Source organism: Protomyctophum bolini (genome assembly GCF_963924005.1).
Source record: "Protomyctophum bolini genome assembly, chromosome: 8".
NCBI lineage: Eukaryota > Metazoa > Chordata > Actinopteri > Myctophiformes > Myctophidae > Protomyctophum > Protomyctophum bolini.
This window is the reverse complement of record NC_137869.1, coordinates 14065017-14092605: the sequence shown is the minus strand read 5'-3', so window position 1 is coordinate 14092605 and position 27589 is coordinate 14065017. Positions and strand designations below refer to the sequence as shown.

General features: G+C 43.2%; 2 protein-coding genes across 3 annotated transcripts in view; both read right to left on the bottom strand.

Moving 5' to 3' along the window:
* The window catches only part of agbl4 (AGBL carboxypeptidase 4), a 360772-nt gene that overhangs the window by 68242 nt on the left and 264941 nt on the right, over positions 1–27589 (bottom strand). The gene's annotated exons all lie outside the window — the stretch shown is intronic.
* bend5 (BEN domain containing 5) lies at positions 942–26361 on the bottom strand (the record flags this gene model as incomplete). Of its 2 annotated transcripts, none has more annotated exons than XM_080769489.1 (6): positions 942–8616; positions 9868–10081; positions 11817–11965; positions 23509–24049; positions 24812–24942; positions 26172–26361. In XM_080769489.1, 6 exons carry the CDS (start codon positions 26359–26361, stop codon positions 8420–8422), a joined length of 1422 nt encoding a protein of 473 aa, XP_080625615.1. In that variant the 3' UTR covers positions 942–8419. The 2 variants fall into 2 exon arrangements, with proteins under 2 accessions (XP_080625615.1, XP_080625616.1); XM_080769490.1 differs by lacking the exon at positions 26172–26361 and adding an exon at positions 25343–25740.

The following is a 27589-nucleotide window of genomic DNA, read 5'->3' as shown; positions in this document are numbered from 1 at the left end:
TATAACTATAGGATGGGTGCTCACTACTAGAGCAGTGAGCAGCCATCCTATAACTATAGGATGGGTGCTCACTACTATAGAGCACTGAGCAGCCATCCTATAACTATAGGATGGGTGCTCACTACTAGAGCACTGAGCAGCCATCCTATAACTATAGGATGGGTGCTCACTACTATAGAGCACTGAGCAGCCATCCTATAACTATAGGATGGGTGCTCACTACTAGAGCAGTGAGCAGCCATCCTATAACTATAGGATGGGTGCTCACTACTAGAGCACTGAGCAGCCATCCTATAACTATAGGATGGGTGCTCACTACTAGAGCACTGAGCAGCCAGCCACCCTATAACTATAGGATGGGTGCTCACTACTAGAGCACTGAGCAGCCATCCTATAACTATAGGATGGGTGCTCACTACTAGAGCAGTGAGCAGCCATCCTATAACTATAGGATGGGTGCTCACTACTATAGAGCACTGAGCAGCCATCCTATAACTATAGGATGAGTGCTCAGCAGCAGCCATTCTACGGCGCTTGGGGAGCAATTAGGGGTTAAGAGTCTTGCTCAGGGACACATGAACACATTTCTGGCCTGGCATCGAACATGGGACAACCAGGGCCTCTGGCTCACAAACCACTCAGCTATGGCCGCAATAACTATACTGTTCTTATACAGTAGTTCCTAAAAAGCTTACACATATAAGGTTTTGCACCAATAGTACCGTATACGATACGTATACCATTATACTCCTTTAACCTCTTTTATATACATTTGTTTTGACCCTCAAAGGTGATCTTATAGCACTGCAAAGGAGAACATTTTTTGAACACCATATTAGATCTTACTTCATGACATGGACATAACTGTCTATACATTAAATGTTAAAAATGTTGGCAGAAAGAACAGATCACCAACAATGAAGATAATAGGCTTGTGCTGATAGAATAAAAGTCTCAATTTATTTTTGTTGATCTGTACATTAAACAGGTGTACCTGACTGCAGCAAGAGAAACACAGAACAGAACAAAACAGAACAGGATGCTAAGCGTCAAAGAGTTGTTCGCATAGCAGGAGGTGTGACCGGTTTTTAGCAAAGACATGTACATTTTTTCTATAACACTTTATTACAATTTATGAACATGTAGGGATGCCATTGTGGGGTTCAGAAGTTGATGGAGTCATGGAGAGTTCAATCTCACTCCCAGGATCAACATCCAGAGGTTCCAAATCCATTTGTTTTTTTTGCCACAATGGTCATAAAATCAATCAGGAATACACCATACATACTCCCACCATCCAAATCTTTACCAAAGAGCAATTTTCAGTTGTTATGGACACGCAGCCACGTTCACAAATTGGCAATTAGAGGAGACACATTCATATGACTTTCTCTTATATTTTCCCACCTTTGTATGATATAATTACACATTACCAGCACAAAGACATCAGATATGTTTTGTGTTATTAAGGAGAAATGTGATATTTCTTTTTGTTGTCACTTGTGCAACATGGTGGCATATCAATTGTAACCATTGGTAATCACTCTCCAAACAGTCGAAGTTACTCTAGTTACAGTTAGACCAGCTATTATAGACAGTACATTATATACCAGAGCAGTAACGTTCAGAAGTAGGAAAGGATTAATCCGTTCTGTACAGATTTGACAAGTCACACTTTTGTCCCTCTGGCTCAGTTTCTCAGGGGTCTGTAGACACATTTACAAATCCAAATTCAATTCTCTCCCTTTTTCTCAGTCTCCCTCGATCTCTCTTTACATACACTCACTCATACACACACACAGCACTGGGCTGCTCTTGGTTCAGTGCTGGCCAGTTCAGCCAGGACTGTGACAGTCTGAGGAATTGACTAAAGCTCGCACTGATTTTCCGACCAGGCATTGACAGCAACTATTACAGCATTTACAAATTTTGTCAAACTGACTGGCCAATTTCCCCCGGCAGTCAAGCTATAGACTTGCATGAAGCTGGTGAAAAGAAAGGTCTTGTATGTTTCCAAGTACACCAACCCTTCCATATCTAAACCCCTGGCTCTCAAGCTGAGAGAGATTCCTCAGCACATTTCACACTCACAGACATGGTCAAAGTAGAGAATAAATACATACATATGTGTATTGACAGATACAGCAACGCTATACTGGACAATTACACACTTCAAACACTTTGGTGCACTGGTTCAGTGGACTTCTAAGGCTTAGATTTATATATTTTGCCAAAATTAGCCATTCTACAAGCTTGTAGTTTTTCCGTTGCCTGACACGGTCATATACAGTATATTAACCATTAGACTCCACTGTACATGTTTAGCACTTGAAGTGTGATTAATGTCCTTGATCTTATATAGCCCATTTGCTTTACTGTGATGCATCTACCACTCTGGTTCACAGTAATTCATGAGAAACATAATTGACATCTTAAAAAAAAAAGAGAATATTGATAAGAACATTTTCATACGTATATCTTTCAGATATTTATATATTCAGCAGCAAGGTGGAGGGACATCAAAAGGTGATTGATAAGCAGGGAGCACACAGCTTGTGATCAGATAAAACCAGCATTTCATCAGGGGTCCAATCAAAACATTATTGTCAATAATGTTTTGTTGACCAATAATAATCCAACAGATCCAAAGTTCTTCAATGATCTTAGTGTGTTTCATTCTCTCTCAGAAAAGGCCCTCTTTGGTACATACATGTAGTACATTAACAAACTCAATTGGATTTCTAACAGGTCAACTGTTTTTCACACTGTAAAAATACTGAATATAACTCTAAATCCATTTAACACCAAGGATTTTACAGAGCAGGAACTATCAAGTGAATAGTCCCCCTCTGAACACAAGCTGTGTTGAACTACTGCAATGACACAAGAAACAAAACACTTTGCTGCGGACCAAATCTACAGATACTATAATGAGATTTTGTAATGTCTGAGTTATACTTAGTAGTGCAACGAATATAGCAGATCTTTTAGCTATACATGATGTGTTCCTATGCTTTATGAGCGTGGGAATCTATAATTGGTGCGTGACACCAGTGCACAACCAAGTATAATTCAGACTTAAGTCCAAACCACACCAGTTGCAACTAGTCGCAACTCCTTGCAACAAAACAGATTTAAGGTCAACCACAACAATGCAACTCCTTGCATCTTCCATTGGTTGATAATGGTTGCAAGTAGTTGCATGTTGCAAGGAGTTGCGTGGCAAATCATTGGTGTGGTTTGGGCTTTAAGGAAAGCCAACCTAGTATGCCACATCGAACAGTGTCACTGTTCTAAAGTCACTTGAGAATGATGTAGCCAAGTCTACTCAACTTTAATATATGCATATTTCCATAATATACTTTGACAATGTACTATACAATCGGCAGACACAAGGGAGTTCTAGAAGCAGATGCATCCATTGAGAAACGGCAGGTTTTGAGGTACGGTTGATACTCACAGCTGAGAATATAATATAACTAACTAGCTACAATATTTGGATGGATAGCAGTCGTTGGATACTATGGTGGTTAATCACTCTGCTAAAAAGTTTGGCTTAAAATTCGATTTGCTTGGTGGGATATGGGTAATTCACACACCTGAATAAAATAGCTGAATGTGGAATAAAAACATAGAAAAAACGTAGCACCATTTGAGGTCAGAGAGAGACATATCGGTTCAAGAACCTGTTTGCTGGTAGCACCATCAACCAGTAAAAATCTGAGAAAGCGGAACACAGACAGAACGCCCACTAATCAACTGCACAACATAGCAAAGAGCAGAGATACATTATCACAGACGACCCCCCCCCACCCCTCACGCAGACACCCCTTCACAGCAGCGTCTTAAAAGCAGGTCATAAAACTTTGTTTTTTACACCTTAAGAATTATATTCTTGTGTACTGAGGTGTTTTATAAGTTTTATATGCTGTACAGGTTGAGAGAAGAGTAATCAGGTATAGCTTTCCTAAAATATACATACATCGTTTACAGTCACTAACAAACTAACACCAGAGTAGCAATGAGGTAGGACGGTGAAGCTAGATGAAGTAGAACCGGTTTGTGGATTGTATACAATATATCACTGTAGAGCCTTGAATGCCCACAGTTACTGTAAGAAAAAACATAATAATAAGCCCACAATGTTTCCTTTCCTGACTGTCTTATTTGGAGTAAGTTTGACATTGTATCTGAGGCTTAAACAGTAATGGGTCTTAGGTAGTTGTTTAAAAACTCAGAGAACTGGTGGATGCAAGTTCCTGATCCCGTTTCACACAGTGCTGCTAAGACTGATATCTCCTATAAACCTGTCAAAAGGCAACACAAAGATTACTCACTTTGACAGGATGTGTGTTAACACGTTAAGCAAAAATGGCAAGCAAAGATGACCTGGCAGAAATACTATTTTCTTCTCATTTTTTTCTCTCCTATATCCAGTCCATGCCACAATTAGCAGAACAGGACACTTGTTTTTTTAATATATATACTTATATACGGTCGGTATAACACTGGACAGGGACCACAGAGTAAGTGATGTCCCTACCTTTCTATTGAAAAGCCATTGTGAAGAGCACTGGGCAGTATGGTGGCATGTTATAGAGCCATTAATGGCAACATCAATCAATGGTTCTGCCAGTGTGTATACGTGTGTGTGCGCGTGTTCAATGTTATGTTGCTGATGTTCTGCAGTTCTACCAAACTGGTCCTCAGCATGTGACTCACTACATCCAACATGGGCTGGCTTCACACAGAGAAAGCCAAATCTGGGTTAAAAGCATACTTTAGAAACAGAGATTATCCTCTGAAGATGGTTTTAGTTAAAGGATTAGGCTTAATCGAGCTCAAAGAAACTAGCCTTTGACAAAGATGTTAACATTATACAGGTGATGTAATAGTTCTATTAATACTCTATATTAAGTACTGTTTAAACTGCATCCCCTTTGGCATCAGAGAAAACAAAGAGAGACAACAACTGCAATGACAACGTGTCACATAATTTCAGCGAGACTATACACAGCAGACTTGTTTTAAACACTATGTAAAAGCTGCAAGTGCATGTAGTTTAAACAAGGACACCATGAATAAGGGATATATTTTAGAAGACAAAAAAATAATACATATAGCTAATTTTTATCTCTGCTGTGGCTTGAGATTCACTAAGCTCTAAAACCCTCTCGAGAGCCATTTTTTGTGCAAACCCTGCTGATTCTTCAGTCAGCGTCGCCTACCTTTACCTTTATCTTGGGATTCAATACTTTGGCATATTATTACCAGTCATCCATAAAAAATACACTATCATCTATCTATCTATTCTATATGTATTTATATTTACTGTATATACTGTATATATACCTCATATTTGTACACACCCAGCATCTTGACACATTCAGTTAAAGCACATAATCCAGCCAGCGTACACATTTCATTGTTAAAGAGCTTTAGATGAGTAGATAAACTAGAAAGCCAAGCAAGTTGACAGTAGAGTTTTTTTTGTTCACCCATTTGCCAGGATAAACCATTATGGGTCAAGCAAGAGGGAGCCATGTTGGAGTTTCAGAATCCAGTTGACGTACGGAAGCCTGGTGTTTGAAACACCCCATAACTTGTTGTTAAGTTGTAAAATATGGCAAAACATAACCCTCTCTTTTTCCCATAACTCGTTCTTCCCATACAAAAAAACCCAAAAACAAATCAGAAGTCTAAAACTCACCACAGTCTGGTGTCGTTTTAAGGTGCTTAATAATAACATTGATTGTTGGGCCTTATTTTCCTCGTAATTAAAGAAACGCATAAAAAAGTAAAAAATAATGAAAAGAAAATAAACGTTTTGGACGAATACTGTGAATAAAATTGGTTAAGATTCGACAAATTGTCCAGATGTTTTAAAGTGCATTAAATGTAAATTATTTGTGTCACCTACTGCATGTAGACTGCTAATTTAACATGGTTTAACAATGCAACAATGCAGAACTTTTGTATTGTCTTCCTGTGGTAGACCAATAGAAATCAAATCAAGAGCATAGCCTAAGTGGGGCTTATTGAATAACTTATTTCTAACTGTGGTACAATATAAGTACCATCATGTCAAGGGTAGCCTCATCTAATCTCTCATGTTTTACAAAGAGATCATTTAGGCAGGGGAAGGGAGCGTTACTATTTTCTCTTTTTGTTTGTAGATAAACAGTGATCTACAATTGGATACAATATCAAGCTTAAAGCCAACAATTCCTGAAGGAAAAAAGAAAAAGCCAGTTAACAAAGAAATTACAATATCAATCAAATAAACAAACAAAAAATATACAACAGAGTTAAAATGGTAATAACAGAACTGGAAACTGAAATATTTATGTTTGGTGAAAAATAGAAAGATGCATTTTTTATGTACACTAAAATATCTTTGAACATGGTAACAACAAAATATTGATGGAAGTGTAAGAAATAACAAAAATCCAGACAGACGTAAACCAACCAACAAACACAAATGTAGAAGGGTGTGAGGATAAGAAAAGGCTTGACTGGCAGCTCTGCAGCAGATTCACAGTTAGCTACAGCTAGGTCACAGTTGAGATTTCAATCTGCAGCATTTAGTTCCAGCCTGCAGACAGCCAGCCACCACAAACCATGTGGGAGCAAAACAAAAATAAGAGAAAGAATTAAAAAAAGGGGGAAAAAAAGAAAATATGAAAACTTAAAGAGAAAAAAAGGATATCTTCCAAAGTTCCGTTGGCATGGCTCACAGGAAGTTGTCACTAGAGCGACCTTACTCAGTTCCCCTGTGGTGCAGCTTAAAAAAGACAAGGGGGTCTAGACGAGAACACTGGCGGCACAGGATAGTGCCTCAGACAGCTTTACCCACGGCTAACACGGCTCCACACTAAGGACAGCGCTCCACACTCTCCTTAGTCTCATCTCACAAAGCTCCAGCTGTGTGGCCCAAAGGGACTATAATGCAAGGTGACCCAGCTCAGCTTGAGTCAATGGTGTGGATTCAAATAGAAAATACAGTACCTAGCTACCTCTTTACATTCTCACAGCAAAGTGCAGGTGAAGCTTCATCTTATGCTTACTGTATATTTACAATCACAGCTTACTAGAAAATCCAGGGGCACACACAGACCCCCAGTGATTGCCAAATCCATTATAAGGCCTTTCTAGGCATCAATATGCCTTTACCTCTGTACAACTCCTTAAACAGTCGATGTCTGTAGGGAAGAGCTTTGATTAAGAGTAACACTAGAACATGACATCTGGTTGGAGAGTCCTTTCCCCTTTTCTGATTAATCATAGACATGTTTTTTTTAAGTGTGGGGGGGAGGGGGGAAGTTAAATGACTATTCTTTTATATCTGAGTAAAACAACAACAGACAAATCAATAAAGGACATCAGATCAGAAAGCATGTGTGCCAGGATGTCGGCACATACTCGACCACTCTTCAACAATGCTATGCTACAAAACTGTATGGCCAAAATGAGAATGACCACTCACTGAGTCTCACACATCGGTCTCTAAAAACTTTGGTAAACTAGAGACTGAGGACAATCTCCCAGCTTTTGTTGCTGAAACTGGGTAGAAACAATTTGGAGAACTTAAAAAAGAAAAAGAAAACGGCATGTCTGAACCAATCCAAAGTCGTTGGGGTGGTGACATGATTGGCTTTCAGGCAGAGACCTCTGATCGTCTGGCAAGGCGAGACTAAGATTTAATCTCTAGGGGCAACAGAATGTCTGTGCAATATGGCTATTGCCAATTAAGACTTGTGTATCTCATCTCTTGCTTTAAAAGTGCTTCTAGTTATTCACCATAACTTTCTTAATTCCATGCATTAAGTATTAGGTACCAATAGTACACACTCAAACATCCTGCATCCAGTGATCAGCCACTAAAATGGCTTGCACATCTCTTCCACATCTTACTTAGTCAACACACAAGCTAGCATCGTCATCCATAGCATCAGAAGAGTATATCCAGTTAAATAATCTCTTAATTCTACAGAGTTTAAGGACTCTAAATTATGTTCTGACACAGAACAATAGCTTGAGCACTGATATATTTTCTAACTCTATCACTCTGTTCTTCCTCATGCAAACACACACCTTGAAAATCCATGTTTCCACACCTCCACCATTTAAAAGCATATATTAAAAATAATAAAACACCAGTTTGTCTGACTCAAACTAATGCAGTCATGTTCTGACTGCATATACTGGGTGGGTAAAGCTGTCTGCTAGCTAGCCAACTGACCAATAGGGACTGTTCCATTGCAGAGAAGAAGGGATTCTGTTCATCACTCAGTATGAAGTGTTAAATTAACAAACCCTTAACTGCAATAAACACCTTCCTCGTTGCCCAAGTTCCCCTCATCTTTGTCTGGCAGTCCACAGAGGGGGTAGAAGGCGCTGGCGTGACAACAGATGAACACTACATGCCATCATAGGTGAAGTTTTCCATCTTGACGGTTTGTCTTATGAGCAGCTTGGATTCCCGTCGCTCCTCATTCTTGATGGACTTGTTAATGTCCATGATCTTTTCACAGATGTATTTGTTCACTTTGGACAATCTCTGTGTGATCTCTGCACTGTCTGCCGTCTCTTGAGATACTCTGTCGTAGAGACACTCTGGGGGCGAAGAAAGTGAGAGAAGTCAGACTTCATTTTTATAGGGCTTTTCTATGCACTACGTAACGTCATAACGTGCCTACTCAAAGTGCTTACAATGGTACATTAATTAATTCATACATTTGTTTAAAAGCAAATGATGAACAGGGTGGGAAATTAACGGTTCCACGACAAATGCTTAAACAAATGTGGCTGGGAAAGATGTCTTCTTTATCAGTACCGTGGTAAGCATATAGAATATGTGGCAGGTTACTTATATGGTACCCATCATGGCCAATGGGCAAAACAACATACTTTCTTGCCCTGCATTGGAAACCAAGGTGTTTAATTAATATTGATAATAATTAATCTGATTTGCACATGCAAACGTTTATGTTAAAAAAGGGTTCCCGTGCCTTTTTACCAATGAAATTCCATGACATTTCCATAACATTTTACTAAAAATTCCCATGACTATATTTCTACCTTAATTAATTCAGGTTGATTTGTGCTATGCTATCTGCATGCATAGCATCAAATGCCAGACTCTCATTATTAAAAAAAATTAGCCTGTCAAAACCAGCTGCAAGCGTCAAAAGGTGAGGCGAGTGCCTCTTTTCCCTGGCGCATTGACAGATGTCCTGTCTCTATTCTTTTGATGTTTGCCTCAGGAAATCCTGCCTCTCCCTGGTACTACAGCACCCTTTGACTGTCTCTCCCAAAGGGTCCTGTGCAGCTCCATTAAGAATTCCAGAGAGGTCTATAACAACAACTAAAAAAACTATACTTCTATACTTTCACCGTTTTTTACATTTGCTAGGTCCGTGTATATATACCAAGCCCCCAGTAACGCTATCCAACGTTGAAGATGCCACTACCTACTGGCGAAATGTGGAATTGCAGCACCTTAATGGAGGTGGACGGACGTTTATGACGTCACGTGCGTAGGCTAGGCTAGGCTAAACTTCCACTCGCTCGAGCCATTGAGTTATAATTATACTTCCGGCAGTCTTCCGGGTGCTTCAAAACGCCACTGAGCAACTTCCACTGAAATGAATAGAGGGGAGCGGGGCTAACGCTCCGGTTTGGTTCGGTCTCTATCCTTTATAGCTCTATGATATATACAGACCCCAAAGTATACTCCATGTATATAATGGTTGAGCCCCACGGCAGTTTTTAACAATAGATCCGGCTAGATAGCTAGCCGCGATAAAATAGTTAACAAATAAACTCATATAGTTAAAGACATGCATGTGTGGCTGAGAGTCTTACCTCTGACTATCTTCAGCTTGCTGGGGGATAGTGGCGGTTTGGGCAAGGCGTCTTTCTTCTTCTTGGTGGCCACTCCAGTGACGCTGCGGTTCTTCAGGGTCTCCGTACCCCAGATCATGACAGCCAGGTTCTTGGTGAACTTAGAGTCTCCCTGGGTCCGCTGTAGCTGGTGCCACTTCTCCTCCTCCACCCAGATCCCACCGCCCAGGTGCACCTGCAAAAAAGTGGTAGTGGATGCAGTAGTCGGTGTCAGTGGGGATTGATTAAAATGAATAAATACATTAAAACACTTACAAGTACGAATAAATATAACTGAGCTGTGGTCCTCATGATGTACTGAAAGTCTGAAACCCTGGAATAGTGTGACATGGCAAGTTTGGCATAAGCTATGCCAAACTATGCATGTGGTATTGATAATACAGTTAGCATCAAAGGAAATAGAATTGTTAAGTTGGTTGACAAAAAGAGAACTTTAAAAATCTTATTTTACAAGCAGAGTTATTTTTTTCATAAATGGGACCATCATCTTCCAAAAATAATATTATGACATGAAAAATGAGACTTTAAACTAGTGACTGGAAGCAGAAAGTATTCATGACCATGTTTATGAAGGTAATACAGTCTAGGTGAAGTTGGGCCCAAATACATGGACCTCTATGGAGATATGTTTTTTTTTGGGCCCAATGACAGCGCCACAACAGGCCATTATATGAACTTTCAGGAAGTCCCGATTTCCTTAGTGGCTTCACAAAATATCTGTCTGACTGCCCCCCTGGTCTAAAGTCCACTGGACAGAACTGGATCATAGCCAACAACAGCTGAGCTCATCTTATTGGCTCACTTCTCAGCCAAAATATAAATTCTGGGGAGCACCACTTTCACAGTGCAGTGCAAAGCACATAAATATGCTTGGACCAGCGGGTGCTTGTGTCCTGGATTACCTCCACAGCCTGTTGGAGATTTCTACAAACGCCTGCGACACATTGCATACATTCGATGATTCGCACCAAAGGATGCCCAAAGCCAATTGCCAGCCATGGCGGCCTGCTGTGGGTGTTCTCCCTGGGATGCATCTCCCAGTCCCTGTGTGCCTCTCATTAACCTTCACTCCTGTCTTATCACCACAAAGTCTTTAGACTGCCACCCAAAAGGTTTCTCCCTGTCAGAATAAGGTGCTTCAGGCCCCTGGCCGGCAGTCAAGATCCTCAACACCCTCAAGTTAGACATTATATTTTACCCTTGCTGCATTATATCCTTCTTTTCTATTTTTCTCTCTCTTTCTCGTCCCCTTTTATTTCCCCCCCTTCCAACTTGTTCTCTTTCTACGGCTAACTGTCAGTCACTTTAAATTCCTCCGGTGCAAATAATTAATATGGTGTCCCTGATGCAGGAGAGTTCTAATTTGCTTGTGTTCTTCACGCTTGAAGTGGCCGCGGGCCCCAGAGCTTGTAGTACCAATTCCCTCCCTGTCATCAGAGACAGGACGCAGGCTGACTTACAGCGGTGGGGAGAGCAAAGGACCTAACAGCCTAATAAACACTGATGATGATGCTGGCCAGGCTAGCAGGAACAATAATAATCTTCTAAACCTTGTTTACTTGCTAGGGTAGGGCAGCCATGGCGCAGAGAAAAGGCTGATTAACTATAACCGCATGTTCTCTGGTTCACACGTGTTAAAGGAAATAGAGCATTTCCTATGAAATAAAGCTGCTTCCCACCATCAACAGCAGGCAGAGAGCCAAGGATTGAGAAAGAATAAAAAGGAAGTGATCAGGAGCGTCAGAGTGGTTAAGTGGGGTCACTCGGTATAATCTAGCAGGTCAGGTTGAAAAACAAGACATACAGAGATACGGAAGACAACAGGGTAAGAGCGAAGCAAGTTATAAAAGGAGAAACTGAGATAAGGGAAACAAATGTAATGAGTGGAAACAATGTCCACAGAGACTGACCTTGCCATCATTGAAGGTATAGACTGTTCTGGGTGAGGGAGAGAGGCTGGAGCTGGTGTTGGCTTCTTCTCTGCATGCCTCTTGCACGTCGACCACAGGCTCCACCACCTCTGCCTTGATTGTCTGAGTGCCATTATCATGCATAGGCTCTGGGAGAGGGGAAATTAAAGTTGTGTTGTGTTGTGTTTATTTGGCATGGACATCATAATCACACTGCATATTGCACAATCTGTAGATGTGTTGCTTACAGTGTATTAGCATGAGTGCTAGTTATATATATATACTAATACATCAAAATCACACCCATTACATCGCGCGCACGCAAGCACGCACGCACACACACACACACACACACACACACACACACACACACACACACACACACACACACACACACACACACACACACACACACACACACACACACACACACACACACACACACACACACACACACACACACACACACACACACACACACACACACACACACACACACACACACACACACACACACACACACACACACACACACTTCGATTTCTTTATTTGAATCCACAAATTACAATTAATTTGACAAGGAAACAAATATAACGGGATTGACAGTTCATGTTCACTTAAGGATACACATGGCACCTCCTCCTCCACACAGACAAACTGCCTATAACAGACGAGAAAGAACAGTATTTGGCAAGTTGTTTAGCTTTGCTTTTTGTCATGCCAGCTATTCTTAGGCCACTCATGGTCAGTTTGTGCACATGTCCCAGGCTTCCGAATATCAGTATGGCAAATCTACAGCGATACCCCAAGTTTGTTATGCTTCCAAGTAATGGTTGATACTTAGAATATTTATCTTGGAATGCCTGGTCCATGTACAAATCAAAGACACAGCCCACCTCCAGAATCAGGACCTCCTTGTGTCTGGTGTCAACAAAGACAACATCAGGTGTATTCGGGATGTTAGCAAAGACATCGCATGCACAGCTCCAATGTAGCTGATGACTTTTAATGTTTAATGACAAAAATGACAAAAATGACCTTCAGGTGAGGTCGGCATTAAAGAAAAAAGTGGATGGGCTTGGTTAAGGGGTCCAAATTAGGTTATGGCAGAGAATCAATTATTACGTATAATTACTCAGAATGGCTATAAGGCCTATTAATGGGTAAAGCTCTTAAAGAGTGTTGAAAACAGGAAGCATGTACACCAGCGCTGCCCAAAAGGTAGATTGCGATCTACCAGTAGATCACAAAGGCACAAAGGTAGATCACATGACATGCCCTTAAAGAATATTTAAATTAAATATATAAAAGACAATTCTTGGCATCTGCCACTTGAATTAAATGTGACTTGATTGGTTGACATCAAAAAGTGAAATACAAAAAAACCCTACCTATTCCATTACTCTCCCTCTATTTCCCATTCCAAGTGCATGTGTCTCATATGTAATGCCAGCGCTGCTATTCTAAAGCCCCCTCAGATACATTAAACTAGGTGGGTAGATCTGGTTGAGCTGGTCATTTTGAAAGTAGCTCTCAAGTCAAAAAAGGGTGATCACCCCTGATGTACACTGATGGAGAGTCCGGCTTTTGCCTTTCATGGTCAAGTGTACTCAAAGGCCTACCAACCATATTTTGGAAGGCATTTCCCATGGACAGACAGATCCACATACAGACACACAAAACATAATCACACTCGTGAGGGGCGCTCTTATCATCATACATCATCACAGTACGGCCCATCACAATTGGCGTCCTCACTTGTTATCCTCAATTCCGTTGCTCAGCTAATCAAATCATCGCTATGGGGTACACACAAAGCTGGGCATAGGATGGGCTAGCTATCACCTCTCAAAGATTCCTGTGGAATGGATGTCTGGTCAGTGTCCACGGGCTTTTAATTGTCTCCACCAGGCCGAAGGCAGGGGGAAAGAGTATGTTTTGCACTCCGTCCGTCCGTGTGTGTGTGAGTCCGTGTGTCCGTCCGTCCGTCTGTGTACAGCTAATCTCCGGCACCGTTAACCCGGTCGATGCCAATTTTTTCACACACACTCCCTGGATGCCGACTTTTGAAAAACACATTTTTTGATATTACTCCTCCAGATTCTGTCCAAAAATCCCGCAAATCATTACACACTATCTCTATAGAGTGTCACAGTCCCGCCCCCTTTCATGACGACGCCAGGCCCAGGAAATAGTTCCCAATGCATTTTTCCCATAGACATTTCAAAACGTATTCATTTAAAGACCTTATAAGCGTCGTACAAAGCCAACTCTTGTCGTGACAAATCATGACAACAAACACAATTTTTTTTCGACCAAACAAATAATTACAAAGAAGAAAAACAACACAAAAAGTGTTTTTTGTTTGTTGTCATGATTTGTCACGACAAGAGTTGGCTTTGTCCGCAGCGTAAACGTCTTTAAATAAATACTTTCTGAAAAGTCTATGAGGAAAATGGAACGGGGATTTATTGTCCGGGTCTCGAAGGGGCGGGACTGCGACGCTCTATAATCTTGTGTTCAAGACGGATCTGTCAGATATTTCATATTCCATCCTAATTGGCTAACATTGGCTTTCAAGTTTGCAGGATTGGCCCGTTTTGAATAAAATGCCTCAAATCATGAACATACCGTGCAATTTACGTGAAATCTTTCACAGACTTTCATACTAGACTGAGGAATATATCCCACCCTTTTCACATTGGCCTGTTATAGCAGGTGGATTTTTGTAAAACACATTTTTGGAACAAAATGCCTCAAATCATCCAATTGCCATCCAAGGCATAAGAAGACATGGCACCCTTTTCACATTGGCCTATTATAGTGCCACCAGGAGGCCACAACCTGACCTGAAGACCTGTGCCCCGAGGGGCACTTTTTCTAGTTTAATTTGCATTGGGCTCAAAAAGAAAAGCCTGGGCAAAGCCATTTAAATTTCAGGCATAGGAAGTGAGTCAACCTTTCATTTCCCAACCAATCAGTGGGCAGGGGGGCGCATGCAATAATTGCAATTGGTCCCCATAATTTGTCCCTCTAGTCTAAACCACATAATAGGAGAACAGATATGCTCGTCATCAACTGTGTGCAGACGATACGTGCTGTGCAGCGGAAGTTAAACAAATAAGTGAATGGAGCATCTGAGTATTGAGTAGGGGTGCCACTGTAAATCGAACAAATCGATTATAAAAAAGAATCAACTGTATTATTTTATTCTGTTTTAAAATAGCAGGAGGATCTACAAGCACGTCACATTGTGACACATTGCAAGCTTGTAAAATGCCTATTTTAGCTATTTTTGTCATCATTGATTGTATGACAAAGTACTTTTGGAGTGATCAGAGTAATCAATTTAGTCTTTTATGATTTTTTTATTTTATTCGTTGAGCTGTAAAACAAAAATATATATAAAAAACATCCTTCTCGGTTATTCAATTTATTAAAAAAACAAATCAATAGAATAATTGCTAATTGCGCCCCTAGTATTGAATATTGGTTGGGGATGAGGCTTTATTATTATTATTACTAGACTGATGCCCGGCTGTAGAGCACCGAGTCGGTAACGATGGAAGTTGGAGATCCATGCCACACCCGTTGTACCCGTGTCAGAGTACCTGCTCCACCCATCTGTCTGTGTCCCTTTTATGCCGATATATGGAGATTTCTATATTGTCTCTCTGTGTTCCTTTATTCCTATATATGAGTTCTGTGTCAGTCATGCCCAAATATGGAGTGTTGTGATGTCAGAACAGGCCAGCTCCATATATGGAGCCTGGGCAGGGGCCCTGTCCGGAGCCCGGGCAGAGGCCTTTTGAGGCAGTTCTGGACAACTGTGGGTCCGACCGACTCGACACCGGGCACCACACTCCCTGTGCATGGGGTGTGGAACACGTGTGTAAAATTTGAAGTCGGTGGGGCGAACAGTTCTCAAGTTACGTGGATTACAGATATACTCACAGACAGACAGAGACATGGTGCATTTATAGATATAGTAGATAAGATTGTTTGGGCATGTAGGAGATATCTGGTCGCAACAGCCTCATCTCCAATCACTCGTTTATGCTAGGAAGTGCAATGCACCTTTGAACCCTTTAAGTCTGATCTAGGCCTAACCACAGCTCTGAACCAACCTTGGTGAGAAATGAACAATCTTCTCAGGGCTATGGAATCTGGAGGACTCAGCATTCTTGTCCTTCTCAATCTGATTGCTGCTTTCAGCCATTTACTTTGGAGAGCTTTTGTAGAAACAGTTCCAGTCCTCCTGTCTCCTGGTTTAAAGGCATTGTTTTGTTTCCCTGGGCAGTGTGGGCACTCACAAATCTAACACTATACCCGCCACTCAAGGAGATACAGCCCTAGAGGGTATGCGCGTGACATCATCATCATACCAGGAAGTTATGAGTGGCAAAAAACTACTTTCTGGCCTTGACTTGATACATCCAAACAGAAAAGTCCTATTTCATTGCATGAAATGACTTTAAACAACATTAAATTCACTTTGTCACTCACTTTACCACTCGATCTGCCATTCACTTTATGTATGCGCATACCCTCTATAGTTTATTAAGTACATGTTACCATTAGCAAAATTATTCATTGCCATGGTCTCTCATTACACTGTTGTTCCACTAATCAGATCTATGTTAGGACTTCTGGCTTCCCTTATGCACTCCCCTGTCCTCTTCAGAAAGTTGTAAGTCTTAGGTGGCTCTTAATAACTTAAAAATACCAAATTGTAAACCAGTAGTAAATGACAGTTGAAATGGATAGTCTATCTGTCCATGCCACCTACCATCTGCAACCTTGAGATGCACTCCTCTCTGGCCCTCCAACACGCTATCAATCACAGAGATAAAACGACATGTTTCCATCTAAGAAAAATTGCCCTCAATCACACCATCACTCTTTTCCCCAAATGCTACCAGTCTTGTAAATGGATTTGTTACTTCCAGACTTGACCACTGTAATGCTCTGTTCTACGGCCTTTCATCTACCCTTGCCTGCAGAAAAATGCGGTTTGTGTAAAACTCAGCTCCCAGGCTCCAAACACACACAGTAGATAGCTTCATCACTCTGTCAAAAACCTTTACTGAGTCCTGGGTCCCCATAAAATCAAGAATTAGAATGTGCTTCTGACCTGTAAAACGGAGGGTTACACTCTCTGTAACCCAGGTTCTCTGAGTGGAGAGACTGGCTCTCCACTACATATTTTCAATATGTACGGGAACTGACCCCACAGGGCAGTGTTCATGGATATCTCTTTAAGACACATCTTCTATGGTGGCCCTGCCCAGATTCCAATCAGCGGGCTATTTAAGCCCCATCTGTGCAGTGCCACTTTGATTAATTCTTGATTGACACGCATTTCGGAGCGGCTCTTTTGTGGAGAGCCAGTCTCTCCACTCAGAGAACCTGGGTTACAGAGAGTGTAACCCTCCGTTCTCTATCGTGTTCGAGACTGGCTCTCCACTACATATTTTCAATATGTACGGGAACTCTCTAAGACACACTGCGAGGAAATAAGCAGACCAGCTGCCCCTGCGGCAGCCCGAGGCAGTTTAACCTGAATTCCGTCCGAGCCTATAAGTGGTGAGCGCCATGAGTCACAGGCGCTTGCCAAAACGCTCCAAAACTTCAGTATTCATACCAAGTAAGTAATACTCGTGGCCTAGGCGCAAGACGCCACCTAGGCTCAGCTGGCCCAGCATGATGCTAGGCCAGTGACCACCGGGGTGAAGGGCTGCTCAAGCCAGCCCGTCAGATGCCCGGCCGACCTGACCGGTCAAGGTGCTGGTGACCCTACCGCTGAGTAGCACGCAGGAGCGACTCCCACAGGGGGAGCGGATGCCACCACGTTCCATCGGTAGGACAAGGTGAATGTAGACAGAGTCGCCCATGTCACTGCTGTGTAGATCTCTGTCAGAGATACACCATTCTACAGCAACCAGGGGGCTGTTGTCCCATGGGCAGAGTGTGCCCGCCTTCCAGGCGACCCTGGCACTCCTGCCTGCTTGTCCCTGTTGGATCGCCCCTGTGATCCGGTGGGACAGTCCACCCTTCGACCATGGTCTACCCGAGCACTCTCTGATCAGGCCGTATGGTATAGAGTGCAGGGATTGGCGCCAGCACCACCTAACCATTGCCATGTAGGAAGCGGCAGCCTCCTTCATGCACTGATAGGGACATTCTTGTGGCTGACACTGCTAACAACAAAAATGCTGTCCTGCGAGAAGCCACCCAAGTGTCCACGCTTAATTGGCTCATGCCGCAAGGCAGACAGTACCACCTCCCGTGGGGGGGCTGCCGACCTAATGTGCGAGCACCCGGTACACCGTGGTCTCCCTCAGCCCTAAGGGGCGGAGGCACCAGCTGGCTCACTGCCAAGAGATGCCAGCCAGCAAACTAGTGCTGTGGGATCCAACAAACGGGCACCGGTCACGAGGACGTCCCACGCCAACATCCGTGGATGTACTCAAGAACGACGCAGGAGCACAAAGTACCAACAAACTGGCCAGATGGAGATCCAGGATCACCGGAAACGACAATGGAGGGCTCGTCTGAGGACGACCTCGAGAGAGCTACAACCCATGACATGGTGGAACCTACTCAGGGGTCCACCTGAATTGACCGCCACTGTCTCGAGAGACAGCATGTGGGGGCTGGGTATCCTGAACTGTCAGGACTGAGGAGTGGGCTCGGTGTGCTGAGCACCTCTAGCCATACCCCGCCGGTTGGCCCTGGAATTGTTTGTTTACGCTCTCTGCCGTGTGGTCTGGCCGGACCGCGGCGGCAACGATCAGCGACCGTAGATGGCCTCAGAGTACGCCGACTAGGTCAGCTCCTCTGGGTTCTACCCCGCTACCCGCCGCAACGGTTTACAGCCGCGATGATCAACCAGGAGGTTCACCGACGAGGTCGGTTTCGCTCGGGGTCTCACAGCGCTTCTGCAGCCAGGGAACCCAGGCTCCACCAACGAGGTCGGCTTCGCACTTGGGACCCTTTGGCCGCACCGAGCGCCGTCTCAAGGTTTCCCCCGACGAGCAGGTTTCACCAGGGAGCGGACGCACGGACCGAACGCCGTCTCAAGGTTTCCCCCGACGAGCAGGTTTCACCAGGGAGCGGACGCACGGACAAGACTGAGGCTTCCTCCGCGAGGCAGATTCGGCACTCAGTCTTGTTGCTGTTGTTGTTGGCTAGCTGCGCCTAGATAGCCATGACTTCGTGACTTCTCTGGATGAGAAGAGCTTTCTCTGTGGTTTCAGACCGGTAACCGGATTCTACCCCGCAGAGTCACACCTAGGTGCATAAACGGCTCGCCGTGACACACTGTACCCTGTATCGTGTGCTCTGCCCGACAGCCACAGCACGCTCTGCTGTGTCACTGAGCCCGGCTCCACCGTGAAACTACACCACGGACGCATGAGCTGACCTCGTCAGCAATACGCCCTATAGTGTGATAATGGCTGAGATTCAGGCATACTTCCTGGCAGACCCAGCATGTCATGTCTATGTTACCAAATGTCGGACAGACACAGCATGTCCTGTCTGTGACAGAACTACACCACTGTCGCGTGAGCTGACACCCCGCCAGAAATACGACAGTATAGTGCGCTATGATGACTGCCCAACATAAAGGGAAACCTTCGACTGACCCAGCACGTTCTGTTTGTGTCACTGAACCCAGATCCACAATACCGAACTACATCACCGGGGTGTAAGCTGGCGCAACACCCACAATACATGTATTCATGTACTCTTTGTATGTCTATTTCATATGGACCCCAGGGAGATTAGCTGTCGCTTTGGCATCAGCTAATGGGGATCCATTCAGTAAACCATACCCTGTATAGTGTGCTCTAATGGCCGTCTGACCCCAAGGAATTGTGTTAGTCCCGAAAACTTTCACTAAATCCTTCTTTACAGACCTGTCCGTACCAGGCAGGGCAGGAAGGAGGTGGAGCTATAGCCTGAGCTTAGCTCGCCCAGCTCTGCCAACCTGGGACAAGGTTCAAGGTAGTCTTTATTTGTCTCTCTTGAGAAAACATTGTCTTGGAGACAGAGTCACAGCTGTATACAAATAGCATATACCCGTTCACATAAAAAATACATTTTTATGGGTCTGTCAGTGGAAACGACTGGTCTTTTGCCTCTAAAACAGGCATGGCCCCTCCAGCTTCAGCTGGAAGGAAGAGACCATTCATACAGGAGGTCCTCATACCAGGGCCCCCGCAGGGCACACACTGGTCATGGCCATCCTCTGTGGGCGTGTGAGCTCCACATGCAGCCTGAGAAACCCCTGCTATTTCCATCTCCTCTTGTCTCTATATAGATATATTCATATGTATACCTATATATTATTTATTATATGTGTACCTATATATACATATATGTATACATCTTGTATTGTACACCATATTTTAACTGTTCGGAATGTGCTCCACAGGGAGTGGGCCCATAGTAATTGCTTGAACGTGAGGGGTCATAATCTACCCTTTGCAGCTCACAATGCTGCATAAACGAATCAAGGCAACATGGTACCCTAAGACATCCCCATGACGCGGATTCTCAGTGTGCTCTCTCTTTGTTAGGACAGAGTCCCCAAATCAATGTCCACAGTTTGTTTTGTGTCACCAGCAGAGTTATGGACCTCTGGAAGAGGTTGTACATAAACTGCTCGGCCGCTCTGAGGCGCTCTAGCACAAAACCATCTGACATTAAGCACACTGGAGGCTTCCAAACTTTTGTATATCATACCAGTGGGCCTACAAGTCCACATGCATAGTGTGTTGTTGTAGCCATTATCATACTTATAATAATAACAATAATAATGAATTGCATTTTTATAGCGCTTTTCCAAGTGCTCAAAGCGCTTTACAATGGTACATATATATATGCCTGTACTGTATTGTACAGACTGTACAATACATTGGTAGTGTATCAGCTTGCGTGATACACATACCTGTATGCTTGTATTGATACACACAGGTATATATATATATAAGCATATAAGTATATATTAACCAGAACCAATTGTGACAGAGTAAGCGATTTAATTGCAGCGCCTAACACGGTGGGTCATCTGGAGTTTTTGTCTCCTGATCTTTGAGCCACACCGCCCTCTTGTGAACCGTGAGGCACAGTGCAGTCTGGGCAGCCGTCCCTGACGAGCATACCTCCTACACTATGACGCTCACGTCAACCTGTCAATGAGGAAGTTGGAACACGCTGGAATTGTTTGTTTACACTCTCTGCCGTGTGGTCTGGCCCGGACCGCGGCGGCAACGATCAGCGAACGTAGATGGCCTCAGAGTACGCCGACTGGGTCAGCTCCTCTAGGTTCTACCCCGCCAATCGCCGCCGCGGTGTACAGCTGCGATGATAGACCCGGAGGTCTCACCGCTTCTGCAGCCAGGGAACCAGGGCTCCGCCAACGTGGTCGGCTTCGCACTTGGCTTTGGCCACACCGAACGCCGTCTCCTAGTTTCCCCCAACGTGGTCGGGTTTCACTAGGGAACGGACGCACGGACCGAACGCCGTCTCAAGGTTTCCCCCAACGTGGTCGGGTTTCACCAGGGAACGGACGCACGGACAAGCTGAGGCTTCCTCCACTGTCTAGCGGATTAGGCCTGCAGCTTGTTGCTGTTGTTGTTTTTTTTGTGGAGCTACGCGGCGCCCCGAGAGGAGTCGTCGAGACGACCAGCTCTCTTCTTACCTAGGTAAGTGGACTGTGTGCCACGCAGCTTCATGTTCTAAATATACATATTTATATATATATATGTTGTTTAATAGTGTCAAAACTGCTGAGATACACGAAACGTCTGCTCTCGTGGAAATCAAAAAATCAAAGTGGCACTGCACAGATGGGGCTTAAATAGCCCGCTGATTGGAATCTGGGCAGGGCCACCATAGAAGATGTGTCTTAAAGAGATATCCATGAACACTGCCCTGTGGGGTCAGTTCCCGTACATATTGAAAATATGTAGTGGAGAGCCAGTCTCGAACACGATAGAGAACACTAAATGGTTGGTACTATGCTCATCATTCCAAGACTATCTTTGGTTTGGCTTTGTTTGTCACTTACACAGTTTGGGATATTTCCATTGGGATTAATAAAGTATATTCTATCATATTCAAACAGAAGCAATTTTGCTTTTACATCATATTTGGGAGTATGGGAAACTCTACATAATGGCCAATTAGCATCCAGCCTGAGGACAGCTACATTTACGGTTCTTTTTACTTTTATCTAAAATCGAACCTTCACCTTTTCAGTTTGCCAATGCTTGATTAGTTTGTCACTTGTGTAGTTGTTAATTGTCTTTCATTTGTTGTATTGAGCATTCTATTATAGATTTTACAGGTGTTTTTATCTGACAAATGTTGGTGTTTCTATTTGCTGGCATACTATCTTATTAGCTATTATTATGTACTTTATTAACTAATTTCTTTCCAAAGTTGATCTCACAGTAGCATAACAAAATAAGTAACACACTTCCACATTTAAAGAGAAGCTACTTAATCATGTCCATGTGATCTTACTTACTTTGTATAAGAAAAAAAAACTGTGGCTCTTGCACTTTTAAAAACATGGAAATCTTCACTTAAAAGATCCCATAACACTGTAACCATGAAAATATGCCCTATCCACTGGCCAGGCTGTTCATTGAGGGTAGTGCTTTTCTTCACTGGGTTCAAGTTGTCCAAGTTGGAATACTGCCTGAGCTGACCTATATTATAACACTCTATGCTGACGCTCTAATATGAAGAGCTACTGTATCTTCATTTAACTTCTTTTTTAGCAGCATTCTCGATGTACAAAAATGCTGCTATTGGGGAGGATGTTTTAAAATTCACCATCAAAGCAAGACTGCAAGTATTACCAAACAAGTACAATCTGTCAATCTGGTATCCCGACAAACACACTCCACTCTGTATAAACCATCATGATTGAACACCTAGAATCCATCGCACACATAACAAATGGATGTAGTGCATACAATCATTTGTATATTGCTCGCCATGACCGGATTGTTAACCTAGTGTCTGATGCAGTTCGAAAATACGTGCCATCTAGTGCAGCAATGTATAAACATTCAAGAGTGTTACCAGATTGGTTTAGCTGTGCATGCGATGTCATTGCTAACATCCCAAATACACCTGATGTTGTCTTTGTTGACACCAGTCACAAGGAGGTCCTGATTCTGGAGGTGGGCTGTGTCTTTGATTTGTACATGGACCAGGCATTTCAAGATAAACATTCTAAGTATCAACCACTACTTGGAAGTATAACAAACCTGGGGTATCGCTGTAGATTTGCCATACTGATATTCCGAAGCCTGGGCCATGTGCATAAACTGACCATGAGTGGCCTAAGAATAGCTGGCATGACAAAAAGCAACGCCAAACAACTTGCCAAATACTGTTCTGTTTCGGCTGTTATAGGCAGTTTGTCTGTGTTGAGGAGGAGGTGCCATGTGTATCCTTAAGTGAACATGAACTGTCAACCCCGTTATATTTGTTTCCTTGTAAAATGAATTGTAATTTGTGGATTCAAAAAAATAAATTGAGTGTGTGTGTGTGTGTGTGTGTGTGTGTGTGTGTGTGTGTGTGTGTGTGTGTGTGTGTGCGTGTGTGTGTGTGTGCGTGTGTGTGTGTGTGTGTGCGTGTGTGTGTGTGTGTGTGTGTGAAGTCTCACCACTGCCGAGTCTCATGAGGAGCACATCCTGCAGCCTCCTGTTGAAATCCCTCAGCTCCTTGACTTCTGTCAGCAGGCTGCCATATTCCTTCAGCTTCTTGGCCTGCTGCACCAGCTGCCTGCGCGTCCTCTCCAGCTCCTGTTGCAGTCTCCTCATCTCCTCCTCCTGCTGCCTATAGCTAAGAACCAGCTCCTCGTACAAGACCCTGGGAACCACGGCTGAAGCCACCTCAGACTCACAATCTGTCTCCAAGTCTTCTGGTGGTTGATGATGTTTTTCTTGTTGTTGTTGTTGCTTCTGTTGTTGCTGCTGCTGGTGGTGGTAGTGATGGTGATGGTGATGATGATGGTCCCCGTCCCCGTCCAACTCCTCTTCCTCGTCCTCTCCTTCCTCCTCCTCCTCGTCGGCGAGTCGGTCCTCCTCCAGGTCCTCCTCTCCCTCCATGCAGGAGTTGGCTGCGTTTCGCTCCAGGCGAGCCACCACCGCCGCCAGGCTCCTTGAGGAGTTGGAGGAGGGCCGTCCCAGGTCATGGGAAAGCGCCTGGGGGAAAGCAGACAACACTGACATTTAGGATAGAAAGAGTTAAGAGAATGTAAAGAGTGAAAGGTGGAAAGTGTGTAAAGTGAAAGGAAATTCTAATGTAGGTAGGTATAAGTAAGTACCTGACATAAACATCATCATTATTTGGATGTGCAGTACACCTATTCAAGTTTGACACAAAATGTGTAAATTTCCCCGCTCTTTGGAGACAACAGCACAATTGATACAAAGACAAAATGTCCACGTATATTTTTAGGGAATGTAAAAAAAAAGAAAAGAGTGAGTGTATGAGTGTATTTCTGATACCCATACTGTATAAGTGACATGTGATGATGAGTGTCCTAACTATCTCAAAAGGCACTGGGAGGAGTGGGGTCACATGGTTCTTTGATGAGCAGCTCAGAGGATTTGTCTGTGAAAGGGCAGCTGTCCAGAGTGCTGAATTTGTGTTAATCCAGCATATGGTAGAAATAGCGTAGGGGGGGGGGGGGGGTTTGGGGCACTGGCCAAGCTCATGGTAATGCATCATTGTGTGTTATGAATATAGCTACAAGAGTATTTCTGCTGTATATATTAACATTTAGAGGTTAATGCAGCTACACACACACAATCTTACACACTGGGTGTTGGCTATGCCACACTTTCAATTTTTGCAGTGAGTTTGATTCCCAATGCCATGGTTCCTTCCATGCAAACATAATGAAGGTGTAACATGCCTTCTGTGCTCCAACAAGGTGTGAGATGTGACAAAGCTCAGCCTACCTTTTTGTGTCTGAGTGGCAGTCTCTCCTCCCCAAAGTGGTTCTCAATAGAGTTTCCTGAATTCGTCATGGACATCTTGGGAATTTTCATCTTCTTTTGCATTATACAGTGTTCAAATTCCTCTACTGATTCTGCGGAATTTAGAAATGAAACCATTAGGAAACTTGTGTTGGGGAAACTGTGATCAACAAGTTTGCAGGAATCTCAAGCTGCAATGGCATATACAGAATCTGAACATACATTACATACAACATACATTCTATCTTCAGCCATTTCTCTGGCTGTGGCACATTACATTTCAGATTATTACACACACACACACACACACACACGCTGATTGATTACTAGTTAGTTGCACTAACTATGCTACAACCAGGCTACAGTAGCAACACATGCAAGCAGCTGACGTTAGGAGATCAGTGTCAGATCTTTAAACCCAGACTGAGACAGACAGAGAGAGATTAGTAATCTAGCTAAATACCCGAGTCTGGCATACTGTATATATGGCTATAGGAAACTACTGTAGCCTACCTGCTTCGAGACGTTTCACTTGGGTCTGTCATTTTATTTGAACGAAGTTACTGACATTGACGTTGTTAAAAGTCACTCATACGACATATTGAAAACATTGTCCTGCCAGCAGCAGCGCATCTATTACATTACATTGTAAAGTACGTGTTACATATGAGCTAACAAGCTATAAGCACGATCCTCGAAACCCAAACAGAGATCATGTCCCCGACCGCCAACCATGCCACCTATGAAAACATTTGCACACAGACGACACGATGCAAACCCGACGACTGTCAAAATGTCTTTCCTCTGAAAGTGACATCTCATGCGTGAACGCGCAGCGGCGCATGCAGATATAATAGCTACACAGCAGCGATGCTTATGCACTTTGCAGTGCACCGTCGGCTAACTGGGCTAACACGGAAAGAAGAACACATGAGATGAAAGCTAGCTGACGTTGGCTAGCAGTTGTAAACAACCCGTGTGAATGCATGCCACGTAATTTAGCCAGCCACCATTAATGCGTCGCTAACATAAGAGTAGCACACGTTCTATAAGATGACTGATGGGCGACAATAATGAGGCACGACGGCGGGCTATAGCCTACTGGATATTAACTTTAGCATGCCCTGCATGCAGCTAGCTGTGTGACCAGCTAGCCACCGAGGACGCTGCTGCTGTTGTTGTGGCTGCCTGTCAGTGTCACACAACACGCTGTCCGTCCGTTAGCGGCTGATCGGACAATAGTACGCGCTTATTACACGTTAACACACAGTCCCATGACCGCAGCGATCACTGCACGTCCGTTTTAAAGAAAACACAAAGGTAAAAAAGACGCCCAACTTACCTGCAAGGGCAAGGATCTGTGCTTCGCACGGCTGGCCTGTGCTGCTGCTGCCATTCTCTTCAGTTCTGTGAACCAGATACACCTTCTGATTATCAAAATCTGTCTTGTGCAGAGGTGTGAAATCTGTTACACTGGACACGGACAACGCGTAGCACATATCGTCTTCCAAGAACCTAACGAATGCATACATTATTTGTTTAGTCTTTGGTCCCTGCACTTTGGATATGGTTGACAGTTTTTCCCCTCTAAGTATTAAAAAAAATATATACACAAAAGGGGATTGGGGGGAGGGTTTCTGCGCTCGGCTACTCTCGCCTGGGCACATCACTGCATCGGGATTCATTATAAGGCAAGATAGACGTGAATTGAACTTAGCAAGGTTAATCAGCTGTTTAAAATCCGAATGTTAATAGCTTTTTTTTGGTACTCAAAACCTTGAGTGCCGTTGTTTTGGACATTAATATTCAGGAATTACTGACACACACACACACACACACACACACATATATATATATATATATATATATATATATATATATATATATATAAATGCAAATAAAGATTTACTTAAGGGAATAGAAAATATTACAATTAATTTCGGTTCCTTTGTCGATTAAAGTTTTGAATGAGGCGCTTTAGAGGACATATGCATGGGGACTTACGTAGGCCTATGAATAATGTTAATAATATTGCCCATATCCAAACCAATAATAAAGCCACCATAATTGACCTACCTGTCTTCTTTCATTGGTCTGTGAGTCTTTGCTTCCATGTGTTTCCATATGTGTCCCATGTTGTTTGACACTAGATTTAATTCAAGGTGATGGAAAGGAACTATTTGTTTTTGTAAGTCAGTCAGGTAGTTATACAATGGGATGGATTTCTTTCAGTTGTTACTCTAAATGGAGAGCACCACAGTCGATAAACGACACTAACAATTTCGTTCTGCTTCAGCTGCTGTAATTGAAAAGTAACTGATGCAGAACTATGGATGGCCTTTTTTCTTCTGTTATTTCATTTTATAGTTTGAGGCATAGCGTTGGTTATTATTAGTTCAAATGCCAGCTTCCCAATCATGTAAGTTACGGTACCATGGCAGTTCCACTTGCCAATATCAGTATGTGTGAGAGATGATGAATAGATTCTAAAAAAAACAAGCCAACAAAAACCATAGTACCAGCTGGTTTGTTCTAGTGGTGCAGTATGTATGCTCTGTTCTTAGCAAGATGCCTGATTATTTCTTTGAGCTGTATATAGGTTCCAAGAAATGTGTGCAGAAATGGTACAGTATAGTGTAGCCTACTGTAGAGATGTTCCGACACGGAGCTAATGATACATATACGTATGCTTCTATAGCGCATATACTGTATATCACATTTAATATTTCATAATCTATAGAAGGAATGAGAGTGATGGAC